General features: G+C 43.8%; 2 protein-coding genes across 11 annotated transcripts in view; both read right to left on the reverse strand.

The window, feature by feature from the left end:
• LOC108712247 (diacylglycerol kinase iota) overlaps positions 1-19,443 on the reverse strand; it is a 90,681-nt gene extending 71,238 nt beyond the window's left edge. For 4 of the 10 annotated variants that reach the window (XM_041587887.1, XM_041587890.1, XM_041587886.1 and 1 more), the window contains exon 1: positions 18,604-19,443. In XM_041587887.1, coding sequence (XP_041443821.1) covers positions 18,604-18,767 — 164 coding nt within the window. In that variant the 5' untranslated portion in view covers positions 18,768-19,443. The remainder of the gene's footprint in view (positions 1-18,603) is intronic. The other 6 variants (XM_041587881.1, XM_041587882.1, XM_041587883.1 and 3 more) reach the window with 2 other exon arrangements.
• A 1,111-nt stretch (positions 19,444-20,554) lies between these two features.
• creb3l2.S (cAMP responsive element binding protein 3-like 2 S homeolog) overlaps positions 20,555-25,169 on the reverse strand; it is a 32,437-nt gene continuing 27,822 nt past the window's right edge. The window contains exons 7-12 of the mRNA XM_018254781.2: positions 24,975-25,033; positions 24,301-24,369; positions 24,056-24,155; positions 23,771-23,900; positions 22,344-22,557; positions 20,555-21,762 (exon numbers count right to left, since the gene is read on the reverse strand). Coding sequence (XP_018110270.1) covers positions 21,687-21,762; positions 22,344-22,557; positions 23,771-23,900; positions 24,056-24,155; positions 24,301-24,369; positions 24,975-25,033 — 648 coding nt within the window. The 3' untranslated portion in view covers positions 20,555-21,686. The remainder of the gene's footprint in view (positions 21,763-22,343; positions 22,558-23,770; positions 23,901-24,055; positions 24,156-24,300; positions 24,370-24,974; positions 25,034-25,169) is intronic.

A 25,169-nucleotide genomic window follows, 5' to 3' on the forward strand; every position in this document is an offset into this window, starting at 1 on the left:
ATTATCTACTGCCTCCAACAAGTCCTACTGTTGCCCAACTGTCCTACGGTTTCCATTACGTCTTACCGTTGCTTTCTTGCCCTTTCTTTCTGTTTTATCTGCGTCCATCAGGTCCTACTGTTGCTTTCTTCCCCCACTGACTCATCTGGACCTTCTGTTCTATTTTGTCCTACTGCCTCTGTCAGCTTCTACTGTTGCTATGTTGTTGTACTGCTTCCATCAGGTCCTGCTGTTGCTATGTTGCCCTTCTATCTCCATCAGGACCTATAATTGCTTTCTTGCCCTACTGTCTCCATCTGCACATTCTGTTCTATCTTACCCTACTGCCTCCATCAGGTCCTACTGTTGTTTTCTTGCCCTACTGCCTTCATCTGGAACTTCTGTTCTATGTTTTCCTACTGCCTCCATCAGGTCCTACTGATGTTTTCTTGCCCTACTGCCTTCATCTGGACCTTCTGTTCTATCTTGTCCTGTTGCCTTCACGAGGTTCTACTGTTTATATATTGCTGTGCGGTTCTACTTCCTTCATCAGGTCCTACTTTCTCCATACAGTCATACTGTTGCTAAATTGCCTTACTGTGCTATCAGGGTGTACTGTTGATATGTTCCATCCTAACATTGCTATCTTGCCTCTGGGTTGGACTGGGCTGGCAGGGCACCGGGTCCTGCCAACCCCAACCTACACCTGTCCACTGCCAGCTCGGGCTGCTCCCTGATCCCCAATTAAGAGTACAGGTATGTGTGACGGTGTGGGGGGCCTGGAGGGAGGTTGTGGCTTGGGCAGGAGACCAGGAGGAGGGTGGTGGGGCCCCTTTGTTGGAACCCTTGGTGGGCATCGGACACTCCAGTCCAACACTGTCTTGGCCTGTTTTCATACTGTCTCCATGTGGTCTTGCTATTTCTTTCTAGTATCTCCATCTGGTCCAACTGCTGATACTTTGCCCTACTTTCTCCACCAGGTGCCAATGGTGCTATCTCTCCCTGCCTTCTTGAGAGCATCACTCATGAAACCTAAAATCACAGGAGTAATTGTACTGCCCTTTATCTCCTTCCAAACATTCAGTAAAACCTCCCCACACTGATTCTGCACAGAAAGCCTAATTCATAGTTGCATTTATTCCCATTAATATGTCAGAAATACTGATTTCCACAGATTTCGATTCGAGAAATTTAACAAACAGATCCCCAGCCTCCACTGATATAACTGCTCTATAAATATTGTGGCGCTGCGTCTAATTTCATCTTCTTCTAGATTGTAAGCTCTACTGAGCAGGGACTCCTTTTCCTCCTGTAATTGTTAACTTTGTACCCTTCTATTAATTGTACAGCGCTGCTGAATGTGTCGGTGCTTTATAAATACATGTTAATCAGGATAACACTAAATTTTAGCTTAAAATGGGAACTTCTATAGTTGTATATCAGTGGCGTCACCAGAGACGGCCATGACACCTGGTCTGCACACCTGTTTACCTTGGGTTTGTGATTGATAAAGCATTTTGATTGGCTGCAGGTTGTTTCTTGACCCAAAATACTTCTAAGTTGTTTGCACACATGTTGTACTCGCAGAGAGAGTAGAACTGAAGGCAATCTCCATCTACTTCTGCCCTTCCAGTTGTTTGACTGCAACTCCCAGCCGGTAGCTTTTTGGGACAAAAGGGAGCACAGGTTAAGGGTCATATGTTTATGTGTGGGGAGGACACGGCGTGTAATGAATGAGCTCGCGTCTACGCACGCAACAGAAAACCAAGCACGGAATTAACACGGGAGTGAGTGGATCTATTTCTGCTCAGTAACCCAAGAACGTCAAAGACAGACAACACCGCACTCAAGGTCACCCTCTATAAATGCCCTCTGGGTGTCACAGATTATCAATGTAATGATATTTTTGGGGACATTTGATCTCTGGTCAACCCCCCACAGTGAGGAGCGAGGCTTGTTAGTAGTAGGTAGATATCGGTTGTCCGATTTATATAACGGGCGACTATGTGTCCGTTTTTATCTCTATTGGTGCCTCAGTCTATTTGAGCAGAGCCCACCTCCAAGGGGCCCAAGTGAGTGATGGACAGAGGGCCCCACGGTTACTGATTGTAGCCCTGCACTATAGGGTTCAATTTAGAGATGCACCAAAAGGATTCGGCCGAATCCAAATCCTGCTGAAATAGGCAGAATCCCGAATCGAATCCTGAATTTGGTGCATCCCTAGTTCAATTACTAAACCCAGAGGTGCAAAACTACAAGACTTTAGGACCCATGCACTATGCACTGGCACCCATGAGATCTGCTGCACCTTGAACTGGAGCCCGGAAATGGATTGGCAGCACAGGGCACCCAAGCACCTTAAGCTCATTGGCACTGCCTAAGATTTGTGGGAGTCTCCCCCCCCCCCAGATCACCTGTCAGGAAAACAAATGCATGGAAAGGGCACAAAGACAAGGGATGCACCAAATCCACCATTTGGGAATCGGCTGAATTCCCGAATCCTTTGTAAAAGATTCAACCAAATACCGAATCCAAATTTGCATATGCAAATTAGGGACGGCAAAGGAAAAGGTGGGACAAAATGTTTTTAACTTCCTTGTTTTGTGACAAAAAGCCACATGGTTTCCCTTTCCAACCCTAATTTACATATGCGAATTAGGATTCGGTTCAGCCATGCACAAGGATTCGGCCGTATCCAAATCCTGCTGAAAAAGGCTGAATCCTGGCCAAATCCCGAACTGAATCCTGGATTGGGTGCATCCCTAACAAAGACCTAGGGGTTCATCCAGTACATCTTACATACAGTTACAAGCACATACAATACTATAGCCTTACTAACAATGGTTATATAGAAATCTCTCAGCATTCCTGAGCCCCCCGTGAGACTCCCAGGCTCGGCCTTCGTGCCCTAGAGCCTTTAACAGGCTGTCACATCCCATTGACAAGGTAAACGAGCTCCACGCTCCAGTGAAAAACTGCAGCCCCGTCCAGTGATTGAAGCACGGAGTGGAATCGATACTTGGGATTCAATTGCACGGAGTGAAGTAACAATGGGCGACACTCTTGTACCAATTCATATTTAATGGAGCCAGAGACTAATCTGAAATCAGCATCACGGCTAATGCCCAGGAAAGAGGATTTTCCATTAGCCAAGCTGAGTTAACTAGCACTCATATCTAATTAGTTACTATTTATGGTTATTGTATCCTCTCGACAAACTCAACAGCTCACGGCACTGACCAGTCAACAAACACAATAACCTGCGACGCCACATAATGAGCTATGGGCACCGCTCCCTAACCACTGTGCCCAATACTGCTAAATACATACACTTACTTATTGTGTGCCCAGAACATTCCTTCTCTGTATATTTGTATTTATACATATGGGAGGAGGTGCCATATTGATTCCCTTAGACAGTACAGTATGAGGGTATAGCTTATTGTGTGCCCAGAACATTCCTTCTCTGTATATTTGTATTTATACATATGGGAGGAGGTGCCATATTGATTCCCTTAGACAGTACAGTATGAGGGTATAGCTTATTGTGTGCCCAGAACATTCCTTCTCTGTATATTTGTATTTATACATATGGGAGGAGGAGGTGCCATATTGATTCCCTTAGACAGTACAGGATGAGGGTATAGCTTATTGTGTGCCCAGAACATTCCTTCTCTGTATATTTGTATTTATACATATGGGAGGAGGTGCCATATTGATTCCCTTAGACAGTACAGTATGAGGGTATAGCTTATTGTGTGCCCAGAACATTCCTTCTCTGTATATTTGTATTTATACATATGGGAGGAGGAGGTGCCATATTGATTCCCTTAGACAGTACAGGATGAGGGTATAGATTATTGTGTGCCCAGAACATTCCTTCTCTGTATATTTGTATTTATACATATGGGAGGAGGAGGTGCCATATTGATTCCCTTAGACAGTACAGTATGAGGGTATAGCTTATTGTGTGCCCAGAACATTCCTTCTCTGTATATTTGTATTTATACATATGGGAGGAGGTGCCATATTGATTCCCTTAGACAGTACTGTATGAGGGTATAGCTTATTGTGTGCCCAGAACATTCCTTCTCTGTATATTTGTATTTATACATATGGGAGGAGGAGGTGCCATATTGATTCCCTTAGACAGTACAGTATGAGGGTATAGCTTATTGTGTGCCCAGAACATTCCTTCTCTGTATATTTGTATTTATACATATGGGAGGAGGAGGTGCCATATTGATTCCCTTAGACAGTACAGTATGAGGGTATAGCTTATTGTGTGCCCAGAACATTCCTTCTCTGTATATTTGTATTTATACATATGGGAGGAGGTGCCATATTGATTCCCTTAGACAGTACAGTATGAGGGTATAGCTTATTGTGTGCCCAGAACATTCCTTCTCTGTATATTTGTATTTATACATATGGGAGGAGGAGGTGCCATATTGATTCCTTTAGACAGTACAGTATGAGGGTATAGCTTATTGTGTGCCCAGAACATTCCTTCTCTGTATATTTGTAATTATACATATGGGAGGAGGAGGTGCCATATTGATTCCCTTAGACAGTACAGTATGAAGGTATAGCTTATTGTGTGCCCAGAACATTCCTTCTCTGTATATTTGTATTTATACATATGGGAGGAGGGAGGTGCCATATTGATTCCTTTAGACAGTACAGTATGAGGGTATAGCTTATTGTGTGCCCAGAACATTCCTTCTCTGTATATTTGTATTTATACATATGGGAGGAGGAGGTGCCATATTGATTCCCTTAGACAGTACAGTAGGAGGGTATAGCTTATTGTGTGCCCAGAACATTCCTTCTCTGTATATTTGTATTTATACATATGGGAGGAGGGAGGTGTCATATTGATTCCCTTAGACAGTACAGTATGAGGGTATAGCTTATTGTGTGCCCAGAACATTCCTTCTCTGTATATTTGTATTTATACATATGGGAGGAGGAGGTGCCATATTGATTCCCTTAGACAGTACAGTATGAGGGTATAGCTTATTGTGTGCCCAGAACATTCCTTCTCTGTATATTTGTATTTATACATATGGGAGGAGGTGCCATATTGATTCCCTTAGACAGTACAGTATGAGGGTATAACTTATTGTGTCAATATGGGGGGGTTTGTGGATGCACACCTAAGGCCAATTTCAAAAAGTATAATTTCAAAAAGTATAAAGCCCTGTCTAAGTAATTCAAGTAAATATGCCAGTGCATTTAATTTTGAAACAGGGTTTTTTTGTTACAAAGTTATGATCATAATATTGATAAGCCACCATACCACGTCAAGGTAAAACCCCACATGGTGGTCCCTAACTTATTTATCTTTAGTCATAGTAAACAAGGTACATTACCTCTCTGTAGTAGCAATTCTTTGTATAAACATCTCCTGTGCCTTGGTTTCAACTCTGTGCTAGATCCTCCCCCGCCAAAAGCCATAAGTGCTGGCGGCATGGGAGGGTCTAGCCGTGAAAAAACCAACGTCCCATTAGACACTACTCTATGTACACATATACTTATTATGTCTCTCATTTATTTCTTCTTTACATTCTTTTATTCTATGCTTTCTTACACATATACTCCCAAATACACATACACTTTCCCTTACCACTACCATACATACTTTCACTTTTCACTTACACATGTATACACACTATTGTGCAACTGCACATATCACTCTACCTTGATTTTAATTACAACACCTGATTTCTACTTTTCTAAAATGGGCATTGGTTAAGGCAGTCTCTCCCTCTTAAAAGCCGCTCAGAAAGTTGGCGGGGGAGGATCTAGCACAGAGTTGAAACCAAGGCACAGGAGATGTTTATACAAAGAATTGCTACTACAGAGAGGTAATGTACCTTGTTTACTATGACTAAAGATAAATAAGTTAGGGACCACCATGTGGGGTTTTACCTTGACGTGGTATGGTGGCTTATCAATATTATGATCATAACTTTGTAACAAAAAAACCCTGTTTCAAAATTAAATGCACTGGCATATTTACTTGAATTACTTAGACAGGGCTTTATACTTTTTGAAATTATACTTTTTGAAATTGGCCTTAGGTGTGCATCCACAAACCCCCCCATATTGATAACTTATTGTGTGCCCAGAACATTCCTTCTCTGTATATTTGTATTTATACATATGGGAGGAGGGAGGTGTCATATTGATTCCCTTAGACAGTACAGTATGAGGGTACAGCTTATTGTGTGCCCAGAACATTCCTTCTCTGTATATTTGTATTTATACATATGGGAGGAGGAGGTGCCATATTGATTCCCTTAGACAGTACAGTATGAGGGTATAACTTATTGTGTGCCCAGAACATTCCTTCTCTGTATATTTGTATTTATACATATGGGAGGAGGAGGTGCCATATTGATTCCCTTACCGTACAGTATGAGGGTATAGCTTATTGTGTGCCCAGAACATTCCTTCTCTGTATATTTGTATTTATACATATGGGAGGAGGAGGTGCCATATTGATTCCCTTAGACAGTACCGTATGAGGGTATAGCTTATTGTGTGCCCAGAACATTCCTTCTCTGTATATTTGTATTTATACATATGGGAGGAGGTGCCATATTGATTCCCTTAGACAGTACAGTATGAGGGTATAGCTTATTGTGTGCCCAGAACATTCCTTCTCTGTATATTTGTATTTACACATATGGGAGGAGGGGGTGCCATCTTGATTCCCTTTCTCTGTACAGACTATGAGCAAACTTAGGGAATGTTCCTACTGAATTTTGCTTAGTAAAGGGGAATAACTATGATGCCATAGTTTTATCGCATATCTCTGTACAGGTTATGAGTAAAAACATCTTAATATTTATTGACTGTGAAAACTTTACATGAAATGCCACAAAACGCAGTGTTTAGAGCGAGTCAATATTCTGCGTCTAGTCTCAGGCAAGAGATCTAATGGAAATCTTTAAGCCCAACTCTCAAACAAAGTAAATATTTGATGATACATTCAGAGCTACTATCAAACCGCAACAGCCAAAGAGAGTAGAGACTGAGATTGGATCCACAGAAGTCCCACAACCCAAATAAATGCAGACGGGTTCACTGGCTCCTGATAAAACTGACCCTAGTTTGTGTGAATGGGATAGGGCCGTTAGACTGTAAGCTCCTTTGGGTCAGGGGTTGATATATAATCTCTGTACAGGGCTGTGAAATATGTTGGCACTGTATATTCTATTGTGTTGGTTAATTTTTGTTCTCTCCATAGCAGCCAACACAAACTTCAAAGTGATCATCACTCAGCTCAGCAGCCCACGGTGCAAATGACTTGATGGGAGAAGAAAATGCTGATACCTCCCAGCAGGGGAGAGGGAAAATGTGGATAATCCATGAAAGAAGCCGATCTCAAATTAGAGGTTGAAGGAAGATGTAAAAACACAGACAAGGCGTCATGCTGGACATTTAAATCGCCCAAAATATAAGGGGGTAAAGAGGTGAGAGTGAAGACATCATTAGGCAAAGAGAAGATTGGGCAGGGCCTTATTTGCTATATAGGAACCCAAGAGCCCAGCTCCTGCCCCGATGGAATGTTCTCTGACGTGCCGTGAAAGTGTTAATTTCTAAAGAATCCCACAAGGAACTATTGATCCATCTCTGCTGCAAGAGAAAAGGCAGGTACACAAGCTACGGAGCTTTCCAAGGTGCTGACCCTGCTGGGGAGCCGTCCGTGGTACTGAACTATCACTCTCGCTCTCCGTGGTCCTGAAGTGGGAAACAGGTTGGCTCCTGTCTATGGGGCATTAGTAACTCAATCATCCTAACTAAATCTATTTGATGCCCAATAATATATGAATAAGCTTTGCTTTCTCTAATAGTTCAGAACTGCTCTATTTTGATTATTAGTTTATTTTTAAATTTAAAAAATCGTAAGCTTTACCTGTGAACCATAGTCCTGTGTCTTAAACTGTAAGCAGCCTCGAGTCTGTGACTCAAGCAGTGGGTGGGATTAGAACACTCTGATAGAATTTTATAGTGGGACAGAGAGTCTGTGACTCAAGCGGTGGGTGGGATTAGAACACTCCGATAGAATCTTATAGTGGGACATAGAGTCTGTGACTCAAGCAGTGGGTGGGATTAGAACACTCCGATAGAATCTTATAGTGGGACAGAGAGTCTGTGACTCAAGCAGTGGGTGGGATTAGAACACTCCGATAGAATCTTATAGTGGGACAGAGAGTCTGTGACTCAAGCAGTGGGTGGGATTAGAACACTCCGATAGAATCTTATAGTGGGACAGAGAGTCTGTGACTCAAGCAGTGGGTGGGATTAGAACACTCCGATAGAATTTTATAGTGGGACAGAGAGTCTGTGACTCAAGCAGTGGGTGGGATTAGAACACTCCGATAGAATTTTATAGTGGGACAGAGAGTCTGTGACTCAAGCAGTGGGTGGGATTAGAACACTCTGATACAATCTTATAGTGGGACAGAGAGTCTGTGACTCAAGCAGTGGGTGGGATTAGAACACTCTGATACAATCTTATACTGGGACAGAGAGTCTGTGACTCAAGCAGTGGGTGGGATTAGAACACTCCGATTGAATCTTATAGTGGGACAGAGAGTCTGTGACTCAAGCAGTGGGTGAGATTAGAACACTCCGATTGAATCTTATAGTGGGACAGAGAGTCTGTGACTCAAGCAGTGGGTGGGATTAGAACACTTTGATAGAATCTTATAGTGGGACAGAGAGTCTGTGACTCAAGCAGTGGGTGGGATTAGAACACTTTGATAGAATCTTATAGTGGGACAGAGAGTCTGTGACTCAAGCTGTGGTGGGATTAGAACACTCTGATACAATCTTATAGTGGGACAGAGAGTCTGTGACTCAAGCAGTGGGTGGGATTAGAACACTTTGATAGAATCTTATAGTGGGACAGAGAGTCTGTGACTCAAGCAGTGGGTGGGATTAGAACACTCCGATTGAATCTTATAGTGGGACAGAGAGTCTGTGACTCAAGCAGTGGGTGAGATTAGAACACTCCGATTGAATCTTATAGTGGGACAGAGAGTCTGTGACTCAAGCTGTGGTGGGATTAGAACACTTTGATAGAATCTTATAGTGGGACAGAGAGTCTGTGACTCAAGCTGTGGTGGGATTAGAACACTCTGCAGGCAGATTATATGGAGAGGCACGGTGAGTCTGTGACTCAAGCAGTGGGTGGGACTAGAACACTCTGATTGAAGATTATAGGGGGAAGGGGAAGGGAGTCTGTGACTCAAGCAGTAGGCGGGATTTGAACATTCTAATGGCATTTTACAGGCAGCGCCGGATTTCACTGAGGCGCGCCCCTAGGCCGCGCGGTCCGACCAGGCGGCCGCGCTGTCCTAGCGCCCACCTCACCTCACTTTCCCAGCGCGCCGGCGAAAAAACGCCGGCGCAGCTGCTGTAAATGAATGGGGACGCACGTGTCCCCATAATGCGGCTGGGCGGCATGCCGCACCTATTTTTTTGCTGCCCTAGGCCCGGGCCTATGCGGCCTTGCCGCAAATCCGGGCCTGCTTACAGAGGATGGGGTATGGAGTCTGTAACTCAACCAGTGAGTAGAACAAGAAGGTAAGGGAAATAGCAATAGTGTTCCTAAAAAAATATTCTGCCATACTATTCTATTCTTCAAATACCATTTTATTTTATTACAAGAAGTATGTTGGATTCACCCCACACTTGACAGTGTATTTTTACCGCCCCATAAATATAAGTCAGTAAATCAAGCAGTGGGTGGGACTAGACACTGATGGATACTTACAGGGGGAGGTATAGTGAGTCTGTGACTCAAACAATGGGTGGGGCTAGAACACTCTGATGGAAGCCTACAGGGGGAGAGGCAGAGAGTCTGTAACTTGAGCAGTGGGTGGGACTATAAGGTAAATGGATATTCTGCTATTCTACATCAAATATAATAACATTTTATTTTGTAAGACACAGTATGTTGGATTCACCCCACACTTGACACTGTATTTTTACCAACTCTCATGAACTTAAAAAAAAACGCTATGATTAAATAAGAAAAGCAGCAGATGTTTCAGGCCCACTATCATTTCTTCCCTGCTCTGAGCTCCCCTGTATATTTGTATTTATACATATGGGAGGAGGGAGGTGCCATATTGATTCCCTTAGACAGTACAGTATGAGGGTATAGTTTATTGTGTGCCCAGAACATTCCTTCTCTGTATATTTGTATTTATACATATGGGAGGAGGAGGTGCCATATTGATTCCCTTAGACAGTACAGTATGAGGGTATAGCTTATTGTGTGCCCAGAACATTCCTTCTCTGTATATTTGTATTTATACATATGGGAGGAGGAGGTGCCATATTGATTCCCTTAGACAGTACAGTATGAGGGTATAGCTTATTGTGTGCCCAGAACATTCCTTCTCTGTATATTTGTATTTATACATATGGGAGGAGGAGGTGCCATATTGATTCCCTTAGACAGTACAGTATGAGGGTATAGCTTATTGTGTGCCCGGAACATTCCTTCTCTGTATATTTGTATTTATACATATGGGAGGAGGAGGTGCCATATTGATTCCCTTAGACAGTACAGTATGAGGTTATAGCTTATTGTGTGCCCAGAACATTCCTTCTCTGTATATTTGTATTAATACATATGGGAGGAGGAGGTGCCATATTGATTCCCTTAGACAGTACAGTATGAGGGTATAGCTTATTGTGTGCCCAGAACATTCCTTCTCTGTATATTTGTATTTATACATATGGGAGGAGGAGGTGCCATATTGATTCCCTTAGACAGTACAGTATGAGGGTATAGCTTATTGTGTGCCCAGAACATTCCTTCTCTGTATATTTGTATTTATACATATGGGAGGAGGAGGTGCCATATTGATTCCCTTAGACAGTACAGTATGAGGGTATAGCTAATTGTGTGCCCAGAACATTCCTTCTCTGTATATTTGTATTTATACATATGGGAGGAGGAGGTGCCATATTGATTCCCTTAGACAGTACAGTATGAGGGTATAGCTTATTGTGTGCCCAGAACATTCCTTCTCTGTATATTTGTATTTATCCTCTGATTTTCAAAGGAAGAGTAGACCTTCTATAAATACTTTAAGATTATTTAAAGGAAAACTATACCCCCAAAATGAAAACTTAAGCAACAGATAGATTATATCAAATTGAATGACATATTAAAGAATCTTCCCAAACTGGAATATATATTTACATAAATATTGCCCTTTTACATCTCTTGCCTTGAACCACCATTTCGTGACTCTATCTGTGCTGCCTCAGAGATCACCTGACCAGAAATACTACAACACTAACTGTAACAGGAAGAAGTGAGGAAGCAAAAGGCAGAACTCTGTCTGTTAATTGGCTCATGTGACCTTACATGTGGTTTGTATGTGTGCACAGTGAATCCTATGATCCCAGGGGGCGGCCCTTATTTTTTAAAATGGCAATTTTCTATTTATGATTACCCAATGGCACATACTACTAAAAAAGTATATTATTATGATAATGGTTCATTTACATGAAGCAGGCTTTTACACATGAGCTGTTTTACTCAGTATCTTTTAATAGAGACCTACATTGTTTGGGGGGTATAGTTTTCCTTTAAAGGAATGCAGCACTCTTTGATACTGATTAAAATGTTCCCTTTTGTTCCCATTAGTTAAGGGGAGGAAAATAAATATCCTTTTTACTTTATTTTGTTATTTTAATTACAGAGTATTAGGGCTCTTTCCTGGATAAGTACATAATACTAATACTCAGGTTGTGGCACATTAGCATGCGTTGCAGGGTTCCTGGTGTTGGAGTAGAGCAGAGATTTAATACAATTACAGCGATCTCTGGGGTGCCGGGAATTACAGGTAAAGGTAATTAGACTGCTATTTAGTGTAAACACAAGCAGCTCATCCCCCCGGGAATAAATGAAATACAGTCTAATGGCACTCGACAGAATCAGCAGTGGGGTCTCTAGTAGTGGGTGGTGGTAGAGCCTGAAGGTGAGATTTGGGGTGACTGCTTATTTCTGCCCTGGGTACCCCTGGAACTATAGCAGGGTGACACCCCAATGTTTCTATATATCTGTAACCTTGTTATGAGCTAAGGGGGCCCAGTCTGAAGGTCAGTTAGGGGGAGATTTGGGGTGAGTGTTTATTTTTACCCTGGGTACCCCTGGAACTATAGCAGGGTGACACCCCAATGTTTCTATATATCTGTAACCTTGTTATGAGCTAAGGGGGCCCAGTCTGAAGGTCAGTTAGGGGGAGATCTGGGGTGAGTGTTTATTTGTACACTGGGTACCCCTGGAACTATAGCAGGGTGACACCCCAATGTTTCTATATATCTGTAACCTTGTTATGAGCTAAGGGGGCACAGTGTGAAGGTCAGTTAGGGGGAGATTTGGGGTGAGTGTTTATTTGTGCCCTGGGTACCCCTGGAACTATAGCAGGGTGACACCCCAATGTTTCTATATATCTGTAACCTTGTTATGAGCTAAGGGGGCCCAGTCTGAAGGCCAGTTAGGGGGAGATTTGGGGTGAGTGTTTATTTGTGCCCTGGGTACCCCTGGAACTATAGCAGGGTGACACCCCAATGTTTCTATATATTTGTAACCTTGTTATGAGCTAAGGGGGCTCAGTCTGAAGGCCAGTTATGGGGAGATTTGGGGTGAGTGCTTATTTGTGCCCTGGGTACCCCTGGAACTATAGCAGGGTGACACCCCAATGTTTCTATATATCTGTAACCTTGTTATGAGCTAAGGGGGCCCAGTCTGAAGGTCAGTTAGGGGGAGATTTGGGGTGAGTGTTTATTTGTACCCTGGGTACCCCTGGAACTATAGCAGGGTGACACCCCAATGTTTCTATATATCTGTAACCTTGTTATGAGCTAAGGGGGCCCAGTCTGAAGGTCAGTTAGGGGGAGATTTGGGGTGAGTGTTTATTTGTGCCCTGGGTACCCCTGGAACTATAGCAGGGTGACTGTTACCCCAATTGTTTCATGTACAGTATCTGTATATTGTAATTGGTTGACGTGTGAGTCTCACGTGATGTAAAGTTGCCCAATAAAACAGCAGCCAATCAAACGCTACGGGTTGTTCAATGAGTGACAGAGATGATTGTCCAGGGGGGGGTCTGAGTCAGGATTATTTACAAGATTACAGAATGTTTCTATAGGATGCACGGGGCTATTTATAGAAGCTGGAATCTATTTATAGCAGGGAGGCTTTATATGGAGTCAAAGTATAGGCCACAGGTTCCTTTGTATTCGGAGCACACGGGCAGAGAGGGGGCTGATCGCTCAATGCAGCTGCATAAAAGACTAATACAAGGGTTTAAGGATTTAAAGGTAAACTAAAGGTTATAAAACTGTATGTGCCTTATGTGTATATTATATATTCAACAATGATATATATTTATTTTAAATTGCATTTATTTTCAAATTTGCATATATTTATTAAATGTCTATCATTCTGCACTCACAGGCCTCTAGCTGTTGCCTTATTACTCCCAGCCAGAGGACGGTGAGAGTTATAGTTTTACAGCAGCTGGAGGGTTGACACAATACACAATAATAATAATAGTAATAAATCAACCTCTGTATAATGATCGAGCAGACTATTGCCCTGCCATCCCCCTACTGAATTAATTGTAGTGATTAACCCTGTCATTGCTTGCACTGTTGATTGGTGGGTTGGCCTGGAAGTGTTTCAGTTGATCTGCTAGTGGGCCCCAACCAAGGATCAATCCCATCAGCCCTTTCTTATTTCCCCCATACATGACACCTATTCCATTTCCAATGTCTATAATTCCTCTAGTGGGTCCCTTAAAGGACCAGTAACATCAATTTTTTTTAATTCGTTAGTATACAACTAAAAAAAAACACAAATACAATACAAATTAATACAAATTAAACTTGCTAAGTCTTTATTAAGAAATAACTTACCGAAACTCTGTTTGCGCGCCGGCGATCCATTGTGCGGCACTCGATTGCTCCTCCCTGCCTTCCTTATAAGATATAGTCAGGGGGGAGAAATCGAGCACCGCACAATGGATCAACGCCCTGTCACCTTTTCTGAAGAGGAGGGCAGGCAGAGTTATGTCTTAATAAAGACGTAGTAATTTCAAAGTTTAATCACAGCTCTCAAATGGGGGTCACTGACCCCATCTAAAAAAAAATACTCTGAAAGGCTACAAATGTATTGTTATTGTTACTTTTTATTCCTCATCTTTCTATTCAGGCCTCTACTGCTCATATTCCCGTCTCTTATTCAAATCAGTGCATGGTTGCTAGGGAAATTTGGACCCTAGCAACCAGATGGCTGAAATTACAAACTGGAGAGCTGCTGAATAAAAAGCTAAATAACTCAAAAACCACAAATAATAAAAAATGAAAACCAACTGCAAATTGTCTCAGAATATCCCTCTCTACATCAGACTAACAGTTCATTTAAATTGGAACAACCCCTTTAAATGGCCAGTTGGACAATGTGAGAGTGGACCCTCGTAGTCAGGTCCGTTTATCAGCTGCTTCTGCTCCATTGTTTCAGGAGTCTCTCTGCACTACTGGTTCTGACTCCTGGAACTATATACAATAAATCCGCTGATTAACAGAGCTGGAAAAGAACGGACAGCAACAAGACAAGGACAGAAAGAGACGACACTGTTCCATGAGTGAAACCCACCCAGTATACAGAGGTTTTGCTTCAGTGCCCACAAGCAACGCATCAATGGGACAGCGAGACGCCAGAACCACTCGAATATCAGCTTCAGACATGGAAAGTGATCCCCTCTCCACAAGCAGAATTATCCCTCAGGGAAGCCGCAATGTTTATGGCTAAACATCCAATAAATGAGTTTAGAAAGAACAGAGTCATATCATCATCATCATCGGGCCCCAACGGGAAACACAGAAAGGGCCCCCTAGAGACAGGGCCCCAGAATGATCGATACTGAATCATTACAATGTCCTTATAGTCAACATTAGCCAGTCACTTGAATGAGAGAACAGATTGCTCTGCATTTATTATATTCAGCCCATGTGCAGGCCCGGATTTGCAGCAAGGCCGCATAGGCCCTGGGCCTAGGGCGGCAAAAAAATAGGGGCGGCATGCCGCCCAGCCGCATTATGGGGACGTTCGCGTCCCCGTTCAACTACACCAGCTGCGCCAGCGTTTTTTCGCTGGCGCGCTGGGAAGGCGGGCGCTAGGACCACGCGGCCACCTAGTCGGACCGCGCGGCCACCTGGTCGGACCGCGCGGCCTAGGGGCGCCCAGAAATGAAATCCGGCGCTGCCCATGTGATAAAGGGGAAGTGATACCATTCTCAAGCAAAGGCAACAGTGTAACCAACGGAGTGTGAGCTGCGCTGTCTATTAATAGGAGCCGTGGCGAATGGAGACAAATAGGGAAACCAATACCTGCCTGGTTATAGAGAGAAGCAGTTTAACACCGGAGGTCACGTGACGGGACACAAACAGTATGACATCATGATGATCTGTGACCTCATAAGGCAGAAAAGAGATAATGTATATAGCATAACAGATTTTAAGAGTTTCCTCTATTACTATCTAGTGCTAGAATCTCAGCTGCCATAAAGCAGGACAGGACTGCTGCTTACAATGGGGATCAGATAGGATCTGTGCAGCCACTGGGACAGAATGTTCTGTTATACAGATAGCTAGAATCTCAGCTGCCATAAAGCAGGACAGGACTGCTGCTTACAATGGGGATCAGATAGGATCTGTGCAGCCACTGGGACAGAATGTTCTGTTATACAGATAGCTAGAATCTCAGCTGCCATAAAGCAGGACAGGACTGCTGCTTACAATGGGGATCAGATAGGATCTGTGCAGCCACTGGGACAGAATGTTCTGTTATACAGATAGCTAGAATCTCAGCTGCCATAAAGCAGGACAGGACTGCTGCTTACAATGGGGATCAGATAGGATCTGTGCAGCCACTGGGACAGAATGTTCTGTTATACAGATAGCTAGAATCTCAGCTGCCATAAAGCAGGACAGGACTGCTGCTTACAATGGGGATCAGATAGGATCTGTGCAGCCACTGGGACAGAATGTTCTGTTATACAGATAGCTAGAATCTCAGCTGCCATAAAGCAGGACAGGACTGCTGCTTACAATGGGGATCAGATAGGATCTGTGTATATAAATATAATTATAACAAATGCTGCAGGTGAGAAACATATTACAGCCGTCAAGTTACTGTTAATAAAGTCCCATCATGCTCAGTGAGGCAGTATTTGAGGAAGTCTCATGTAACAGAATCAAATTCCTTCCCTCCCCCCATATTCAAAGTCTAAAACCTTTATTTCACATTAAGGACCCAGTACCCCCTTTATTAATGGAAATGGATGGTTTTATCATAAGGTAACGAGCAGAGCCCACTATACACCCTTTCCTTGCCTAGTGGGGCTGCTCAACTATTAACCCTTCTGTCTCTAGAATTCAATTATCAGCTGCCCCCCCCTCGCCTGTGAGTGATTCCCCCACACTTTCCCACCTACACTTGTATAGTAATTATCTCCGTCACACTCCTATCTCTCCCCCTAAACTCTCCTCACCTACAGTCTGTCAGCCCCTACCTCTGTACTTGGTATTGATAAGGAGATTAGAAGTCACTGAGGGGTCCTGTGACCATATAAAGGCACAAGGCTACAGGCTGAGTTATACAGGGAACTCTGAGTATAACTCATGTATTATAAGGGATAATGTACCCCCTACTGTAAATGATAAGGATATTAGAAGTCACTGAGGGGTTGTTCTGTGACCATATAAAGGCACAAGGCTGCAGGCTGAGTTATACAGGGAACTCTGAGTATCACTCATGTATTATAAGGGATAATGTACCCCCTACTGTAAATGATAAGGATATTAGAAGTCACTGAGGGGGTTGTTCTGTGACCATATAAAGGCACAAGGCTGCAGGCTGAGTTATACAGGGAACTCTGAGTATCACTCATGTATTATAAGGGATAATGTACCCCCTACTGTAAATGATAAGGATATTAGAAGTCACTGAGGGGTTGTTCTGTGACCATATAAAGGCACAAGGCTACAGGCTGAGTTATACAGGGAACTCTGAGTATAACTCATGTATTATAAGGGATAATGTACCCCCTACTGTAAATGATAAGGATATTAGAAGTCACTGAGGGGTTGTTCTGTGACCATATAAAGGCACAAGGCTGCAGGCTGAGTTATACAGGGAACTCTGAGTATCACTCATGTATTATAAGGGATAATGTACCCCCTACTGTAAATGATAAGGATATTAGAAGTCACTGAGGGGTTGTTCTGTGACCATATAAAGGCACAAGGCTGCAGGCTGAGTTATACAGGGAACTCTGAGTATCACTCATGTATTATAAGGGATAATGTACCCCCTACTGTAAATGATAAGGATATTAGAAGTCACTGAGGGGTTGTTCTGTGACCATATAAAGGCACAAGGCTGCAGGCTGAGTTATACAGGGAACTCTGAGTATCACTCATGTATTATAAGGGATAATGTACCCCCTACTGTAAATGATAAGGATATTAGAAGTCACTGAGGGGTTGTTCAGTGACCATATAAAGGCACAAGGCTGCAGGCTGAGTTATACAGGGAACTCTGAGTATCACTCATGTATTATAAGGGATAATGTACCCCCTACTGTAAATGATAAGGATATTAGAAGTCACTGAGGGGTTGTTCAGTGACCATATAAAGGCACAAGGCTGCAGGCTGAGTTATACAGGGAACTCTGAGTATCACTCATGTATTATAAGGGATAATGTACCCCCTACTGTAAATGATAAGGATATTAGAAGTCACTGAGGGGTTGTTCTGTGACCATATAAAGGCACAAGGCTGCAGGCTGAGTTATACAGGGAACTCTGAGTATCACTCATGTATTATAAGGGATAATGTACCCCCTACTGTAAATGATAAGGATATTAGAAGTCACTGAGGGGTTGTTCTGTGACCATATAAAGGCACAAGGCTGCAGGCTGAGTTATACAGGGAACTCTGAGTATCACTCATGTATTATAAGGGATAATGTACCCCCTACTGTAAATGATAAGGATATTAGAAGTCACTGAGGGGTTGTTCTGTGACCATATAAAGGCACAAGGCTGCAGGCTGAGTTATACAGGGAACTCTGAGTATCACTCATGTATTATAAGGGATAATGTACCCCCTACTGTAAATGATAAGGATATTAGAAGTCACTGAGGGGTTGTTCAGTGACCATATAAAGGCACAAGGCTGCAGGCTGAGTTATACAGGGAACTCTGAGTATCACTCATGTATTATAAGGGATAATGTACCCCCTACTGTAAATGATAAGGATATTAGAAGTCACTGAGGGGTTGTTCAGTGACCATATAAAGGCACAAGGCTGCAGGCTGAGTTATACAGGGAACTCTGAGTATCACTCATGTATTATAAGGGATAATGTACCCCCTACTGTAAATGATAAGGATATTAGAAGTCACTGAGGGGTTGTTCAGTGACCATATAAAGGCACAAGGCTGCAGGCTGAGTTATACAGGGAACTCTGATGTATTATAAGGGATAACCTGCTGCCTATACACCTGTATTACCTGTATGACAGTTGTTTGCGGAAGGTCAGACTCCGGAGCTTCTCCTCCACCGACTCGTCCCTGCTCCCCGGCTCTTGCACAGCTGTTTCCCCGGCCGTGTCCTGCCCTCCCTCGGCTCCCCGGCATCCGCTCAGGTCCTGGGCTCCATCGGGCGGCGGGTTCATGTCTGTGCCGGGCCGGGGGAGGCGCGGGGAGTCCCGGGCACAGACAGATCTCAGTTCCCACTCGCTGCAAATGGAGGAGGCGCGGCTCTCGCAGCATCCCTGGGGGAGAGCGGGGCATTGTGGGAAACTCCTCCCCGGCCAATCGCAAAGCGGCCCCGATAGCGCCACGCCCCCTTCTCTTTATTATAAGTTTATTATAGCAGCGCACTGCCTCCTCCTCATGGGAATATTATAATCATAGGCTCGGCCCCTGATTGATCACAATGGGGTTATTATAAGGGCACCCGTCCTATTTTTTTTGGAAGTATTACTATTTTTTTTCTAGTTTTTCTTAGATTGGAGCAGCCGCCTCAGTATAGGTTTTTATTGCAGGTGCCTCCCTCCCATAGCGATCAATATAGTATTCTGATTAGAGGATATTAATTCTGCTCTTCCTAATCTGATTATAATTATAGGGGCACTCCTGATTATTTATATAGAGACCTCGAATTATAAGGGCCTTGCCATATCTTTATTCTCATATGAAATTGTTTATTTCTCCAGGGGCTCCATTTTCTCCATATTGCCCCCACCCTTTCTTTTATAATGGTCAGACTCCACCAGACTCAAGCACAATTCAGCAGCAACAGCCCCCTACATTTGCTCATAGTCTGTACAGAGAGATCCCATAAAACTATGGCAGCATAGGTAATTCCCCTGTACTAAGCACAATTCAGCAGGAACAGCCCCTAAGTTTGCTCATAGTCTGTACAGAGAGATCCCATAAAACTATGGTACATAGGTATTCCCTGTACTAAGCACAATTCAGCAGGAACAGTCCCTAAGTTTGCTCATAGTCTGTACAGAGAGATCCCATAAAACTATGGCAGCATAGGTATTCCCTGTACTAAGCACAATTCAGCATAAATTGACTTATTGGCTACCAAACAGTTATAAAAACATTGTTTTATTCTGGCGAAAGATGGGGGGCTGTGCCTATATATTATACACTTACATTATCCCATTACAACTCCCAGCATCCTCTCAATGTTCTGAACATACTGGAATACAGGCAGTCCAATTTCTAATCTGGTTTGTGCTGCCCTCTGGTGGGGCTGGCCAATATTTAAAGGGCACCCTTTACAGCATTTATATACCATATCATGGCTGCTCTGGTTTGGGGTGGGGCTTTCCTGACTCCTCCCATGTTCAGGGACAGGGGTGAATATTGGCCAAAACACACATTGCAATTCTTTCATGGTTTCCCGATAACATTAAGCACAATTCAGTTAAAGGAAAGAGATAAGGGGACTGTTCCGGCTGAATTGTGCTTAGTACAGGGAATACCTATGCTGCCATAGTTTTATGGGATCTCTCTGTACAGACTATGAGCAAACTTAGGGGCTGTTCCTGCTGAATTGTGCTTAGTACAGGGGAATCTCTGACTCCGCCCATTACTGTATGATGCTGCTGGCCTGCCTGTGCCAATGAGGAATAAGTTTCTACATTAGGGGTGTAACCAGGTGCCAGTTAGATTATTAATTAATGGTGTTAATGAGAGTGCGGCAGCTGCTCAGACTTGTCACATGACAAACGCTCTGTGGCCGGAGAGTCGATATTTCTCATCTATTTACAAATATTGAATCCAGAAACATTGCAGCTGCCAATCACTTGTGACTTTCTATGAATGAGTACAGGGGGGCCCCTCCTAGGGACTCTGGTATCTTTAGGGGCGTCCAGAGCAGAGTTAATGGGGTTCCAATAATCCCCCCCCAATGTCAGACTCAGGACAAAGGCACCAATCAGAATGCAGCTATTTTTTTTATTGGATTTTTCTTCATTTTACATTTTATAAAAAATATACCAAAAAATAGAGAAGCTAAAAGTCACAATAAGAGGAGGTTTAACCCCTCGCTGTCTGGAGAGGGGGGGCGCATGTCCCGTCTTGTTTGACTCGCGTCAGGGGAGGAAGCCGATTGGCCGACACAAAGAAATAGAAACCCTTTTGGGGTATTAAAGGGTAAATGCTCAGCGGGAAGTGGGGGGACGACCCATGAATAGAGGGAATGGGGAGCATCAGAAGGATCTCGAGACAATAATATACTGAGATGGGTTTACTTCCCCTTAACAGAGCAAAACTAATAAATACTATTTACAACAGTGACAGGGGCAGAGAGGATTGTGGGTGCATTGGCTATGAACACCCCCAAATATCCTGGGAGTACAAGTCCGACTCATTGACGTTCTGAACTTGCCACTTAAAGCGACGGCACAACCTTAGGGCTTGCAGTGCATGATGGGAGCACATGATGTTTAAGATAAGGGCTACAATGGATGTGGGGGTGGCAAGGCTGAAACTGCAGGTTTATACGCGAGGGATTGGGAGTTATTAAGGCACGCAGATTATATAGTCTGGCAGGGATAGAAGCCTTAAAGGGGAGGCTTGTTACAGTGTTCATTGCTATAACTTAAACCTAAAGCCTTTTTGTCTCAGAGGGGACACCGTACATGTCCTGGCCCGTAGGTGGCAGTGTTGTATCGTGTCCATATAAATGAAAATAATTGCTCATTTTGTCCCAGAACCTGAATTTCTCTATCTTGACTGGTTGTATTGATGCGGAAAATCAGTGTATTCCTGACCAAGGCTGCAGGGAGTTATCAAGATGTGGGTTTCAGAATCAGCGAATGGCTCCACCTCCAACCTCGGCCCTGGCAAACAAGTGACACTCCCAATGGTGCCCTCGCGATTAAGTCCACGAGGCGGCCATATTGGATCCTGACGAGGAATCAGCATCTCGTTTGTTGCAAACGACTCTCATTCGCCGATATCAGAGTCCCGGCCTCCTAAGCCCAGCACAGCGGGACAAGTCCAAGGGGTGGGCTCAGCGGGGGGCGCCAAGGGGGCTGATAGAAGGGATGGGGGGGGGACAGGATCCTCCATTAGGAAGTTGTGTTGACAGTCCGGTCCAACTCTATGACTTTGGTGGTGTCATTATGTCCAAATTCTGAAGTGAACCTAAAATGGGTTTAAAGCGGGAAGATGAGACAAGGAGCGAGGGTCCCAGTGGCTACTAAACATATTATTTGTGTCACGGCTACTTCCTTACTGGGAACTCCCAACACTTTTGTCTTGTTTTATGGCTCAGGAGCAGAATCTCACAAAAGACATAAAAGGATGAGTTGCCCTTTAGCTAAGGTTCATTTAAATGATAAGTAAACCTTTTAAACAACCAAAGCGTAAAATTGATGAGGGGGTTATTCTAAGCACGTTTGTCATTTACATTCATTATTTATTTTCTTTTGATTCCAAGATATTAAGGGATACATGTGCTGTTAATATGAATGGATTTTGTTCCAACAGCGCCACCTGCTGGTCAGTTTCTGATCAGTCTGACCAGCAAGTAGTCAAGGAAGTTGTCAGGAGAAAGAAAGAGGCTGATGTTCTTCTGCTTAGGAAAGATGTGAGAAAGGTTTAATTGTTTTCCTAAGCAGAAGAATATCAGAGCAGCCTGGTCAATTATTTTAAAGGTTTGCTTATCCTTTAAAGACCTGATGCCAAGATATAATCCTGACCATTACCCATAATGCAACTCTTACCTATGCCGGACTGGCATGTCGCTGCTGCTGTCATTTGATAGGCTGAAGGCTTTCTCTTGGGAAAAATTAAGTTCTTCCAATAGCGCCGCCTGGTGTTTAGAGATGGTATCAGCTTGAATCTCCCAAGCGTCCTGCGTCTCTAACATCACCGCAGAGCTGTGCAGTTTCTCTACAGCCTGGTGCTCCTCGAAGATAAGGAGTTTGCGGGAACGAACTGGGAGGGGACAGTGAATCGTTAGAGGGTAAGCAAGTGTGGCAACTAATAGTAATGACAGTTTTCTGCTGCTGGAACTATAGCAGGGTGACACCCCAATGTTTCTATATATCTGTAACCTTGTTATGAGCTAAGGGGGCCCAGTCTGAAGGTCAGTTAGGGGGAGATTTGGGGTGAGTGATTATTTGTACCCTGGGTACCCCTGGAACTATAGCAGGGTGACTGTTACCCCAATGTTTCTATATATCTGTAACCTTGTTATGAGCTAAGGGGGTCCAGTCTGAAGGTCAGTTAGGGGGAGATTTGGGGTGAGTGATTATTTGTACCCTGGGTACCCCTGGAACTATAGCAGGGTGACTGTTACCCCAATGTTTCTATATATCTGTAACCTTGTTATGAGCTAAGGGGGCCCAGTCTGAAGGTCAGTTAGGGGGAGATTTGGGGTGAGTGCTTATTTGTACCCTGGATACCCCTGGAACTATAGCAGGGTGAACCCCCAATGTTTCTATATATCTGTAACCTTGTTATGAGCTAAGGGGGCCGGCCCAGTCTGAAGGTCAGTTAGGGGGAGATTTGGGGTGAGTGCTTATTTGTACCCTGGGTACCCCTGGAACTATAGCAGGGTGACACCCCAATGTTTCTATATATCTGTAACCTTGTTATGAGCTAAGGGGGCCCAGTCTGAAGGTCAGTTAGGGGGAGATTTGGGGTGAGTGCTTATTTGTACCCTGGATACCCCTGGAACTATAGCAGGGTGACTGTTACCCCAATGTTTCTATATATCTGTAACCTTGTTATGAGCTAAGGGGGCCCAGTCTGAAGGTCAGTTAGGGGAGATTTGGGGTGAGTGTTTATTTGTACCCTGGGTACCCCTGGAACTATAGCAGGGTGACACCCCAATGTTTCTATATATCTGTAACCTTGTTATGAGCTAAGGGGGCCCAGTCTGAAGGTCAGTTAGGGGGAGATTTGGGGTGAGTGTTTATTTGTGCCCTGGGTACCCCTGGAACTATAGCAGGGTGACACCCCAATGTTTCTATATATCTGTAACCTTGTTATGAGCTAAGGGGGCCTAGCCTTTAGGTCAGTTAGGGGGAGATTTGGGGTGAGTGCAGGGCCATATATTCTATACATACACTCTACATTACTCTAAAGTAACACAATTAACCCTGCGTGTCCCTAGACATGTGGGATCTGCGGCAGAAAGACTTACCAATAGAAGCCGTGTAGGACTCCAGAGCTGAATGTTGGCTCGGCTCATGCATAGTTTTACTTGATGACGAATATAGATCTAAGTTTTGAGTGAAGCTTCCAAAAACAACGGCAAAGCACAAGACCACCATCTGAAGAAGAGAGGAATGAAAAAGTCAGAGAAGAGCAAAAAAAATTTTTTTTAGTATTAAAGATGCGCAAAGTTTCCAAAAGGGGGGAGTCTTCTTGTTGGAGCCATTAAACAAGCAGTGATGCTAATAAGCCCCGAGAAGGACAAGACTCTCACCATGAGGCAGGTGCCAGTTTGGGTGCCGGCGGCTTTGCAGGAACGGGTGACTTTGCCTGTGACCATTGCCTGCAGACGTTGGAGCTGCTGAAGAAGAGTCCTGCACAGGAAGAGTGACAGCCAATGAAAAAGTTAGCCAGTACATGCCGGCCAATCACAGCACAGCAGAAAGCACTATAAAAAGGGTTTATTTATAAAAGGACGGTGGGGGGGGGAAGGGTCATGTTTTTAGACAAGGTTCTAACCTGTTGGTCGTCTCCAGAACTTCCACTTTCTTGCGCAGATCACTGTTCTCAGAGGAACAATTCTCAACCCTGTTAAAAAGGAAGAAACTCAATGGAACAGGAATTCTGTATGATTGGCAGCCTGGCAATTTTAGTTAATCCTCTTCCCTCGACTCCACTCATTACCCAATTATAGAGCACCACTAGTACCCAATAACCCCAACTCCCTTCTTCACCCAATTATAGAGCACAACTAGTACCCAATAACCCCAACTCCCCTCTTCACCCAATTATAGAGCACTACTAGTACCCAATAACCCAGAGTCTCCTCTTCACCCAATTATAGAGCTCCACTAGTACCCAATAACCCCAACTCCCTTCTTCACCCAATTATAGAGCACAACTAGTACCCAATAACCCCAACTCCCTTCTTCACCCAATTATAGAGCACAACTAGTACCCAATAACCCCAACTCCCTTCTTCACCCAATTATAGAGCACAACTAGTACCCAATAACCCCAAAACCCTGTTCCCTCAATTCCCCTCTTCACCCAATTATAGAGCACTACTAGTACCCAATAACCCAGAGTCTCCTCTTCACCCAATTATAGAGCTCCACTAGTACCCAAATAACCCCAAATCTTGTCTTCCCTAAATTTCCCCTTTCACCCTATTAGAAAGCACCACAATGTACCTCTTCTCCAGGCTGTCCATATATTCTTTCTTTTTCCTGCGACTTTCCTGGGCAGAGATCTGGGAAGAGATTGCAAATAAAGGGTAAGTAACCCCACAATGATGCTGAATTATCCATTCCTCTCTGTGCTCTGGCAGGTTTAAAGGAGAACTAAAGGTTAAAGTATTAGGGTGCACCATGTTGGGCACCCCCTGG

The sequence above is a fragment of the Xenopus laevis genome, chromosome 3S (assembly GCF_017654675.1).
Source record: "Xenopus laevis strain J_2021 chromosome 3S, Xenopus_laevis_v10.1, whole genome shotgun sequence".
Lineage (NCBI taxonomy): Eukaryota > Metazoa > Chordata > Amphibia > Anura > Pipidae > Xenopus > Xenopus laevis.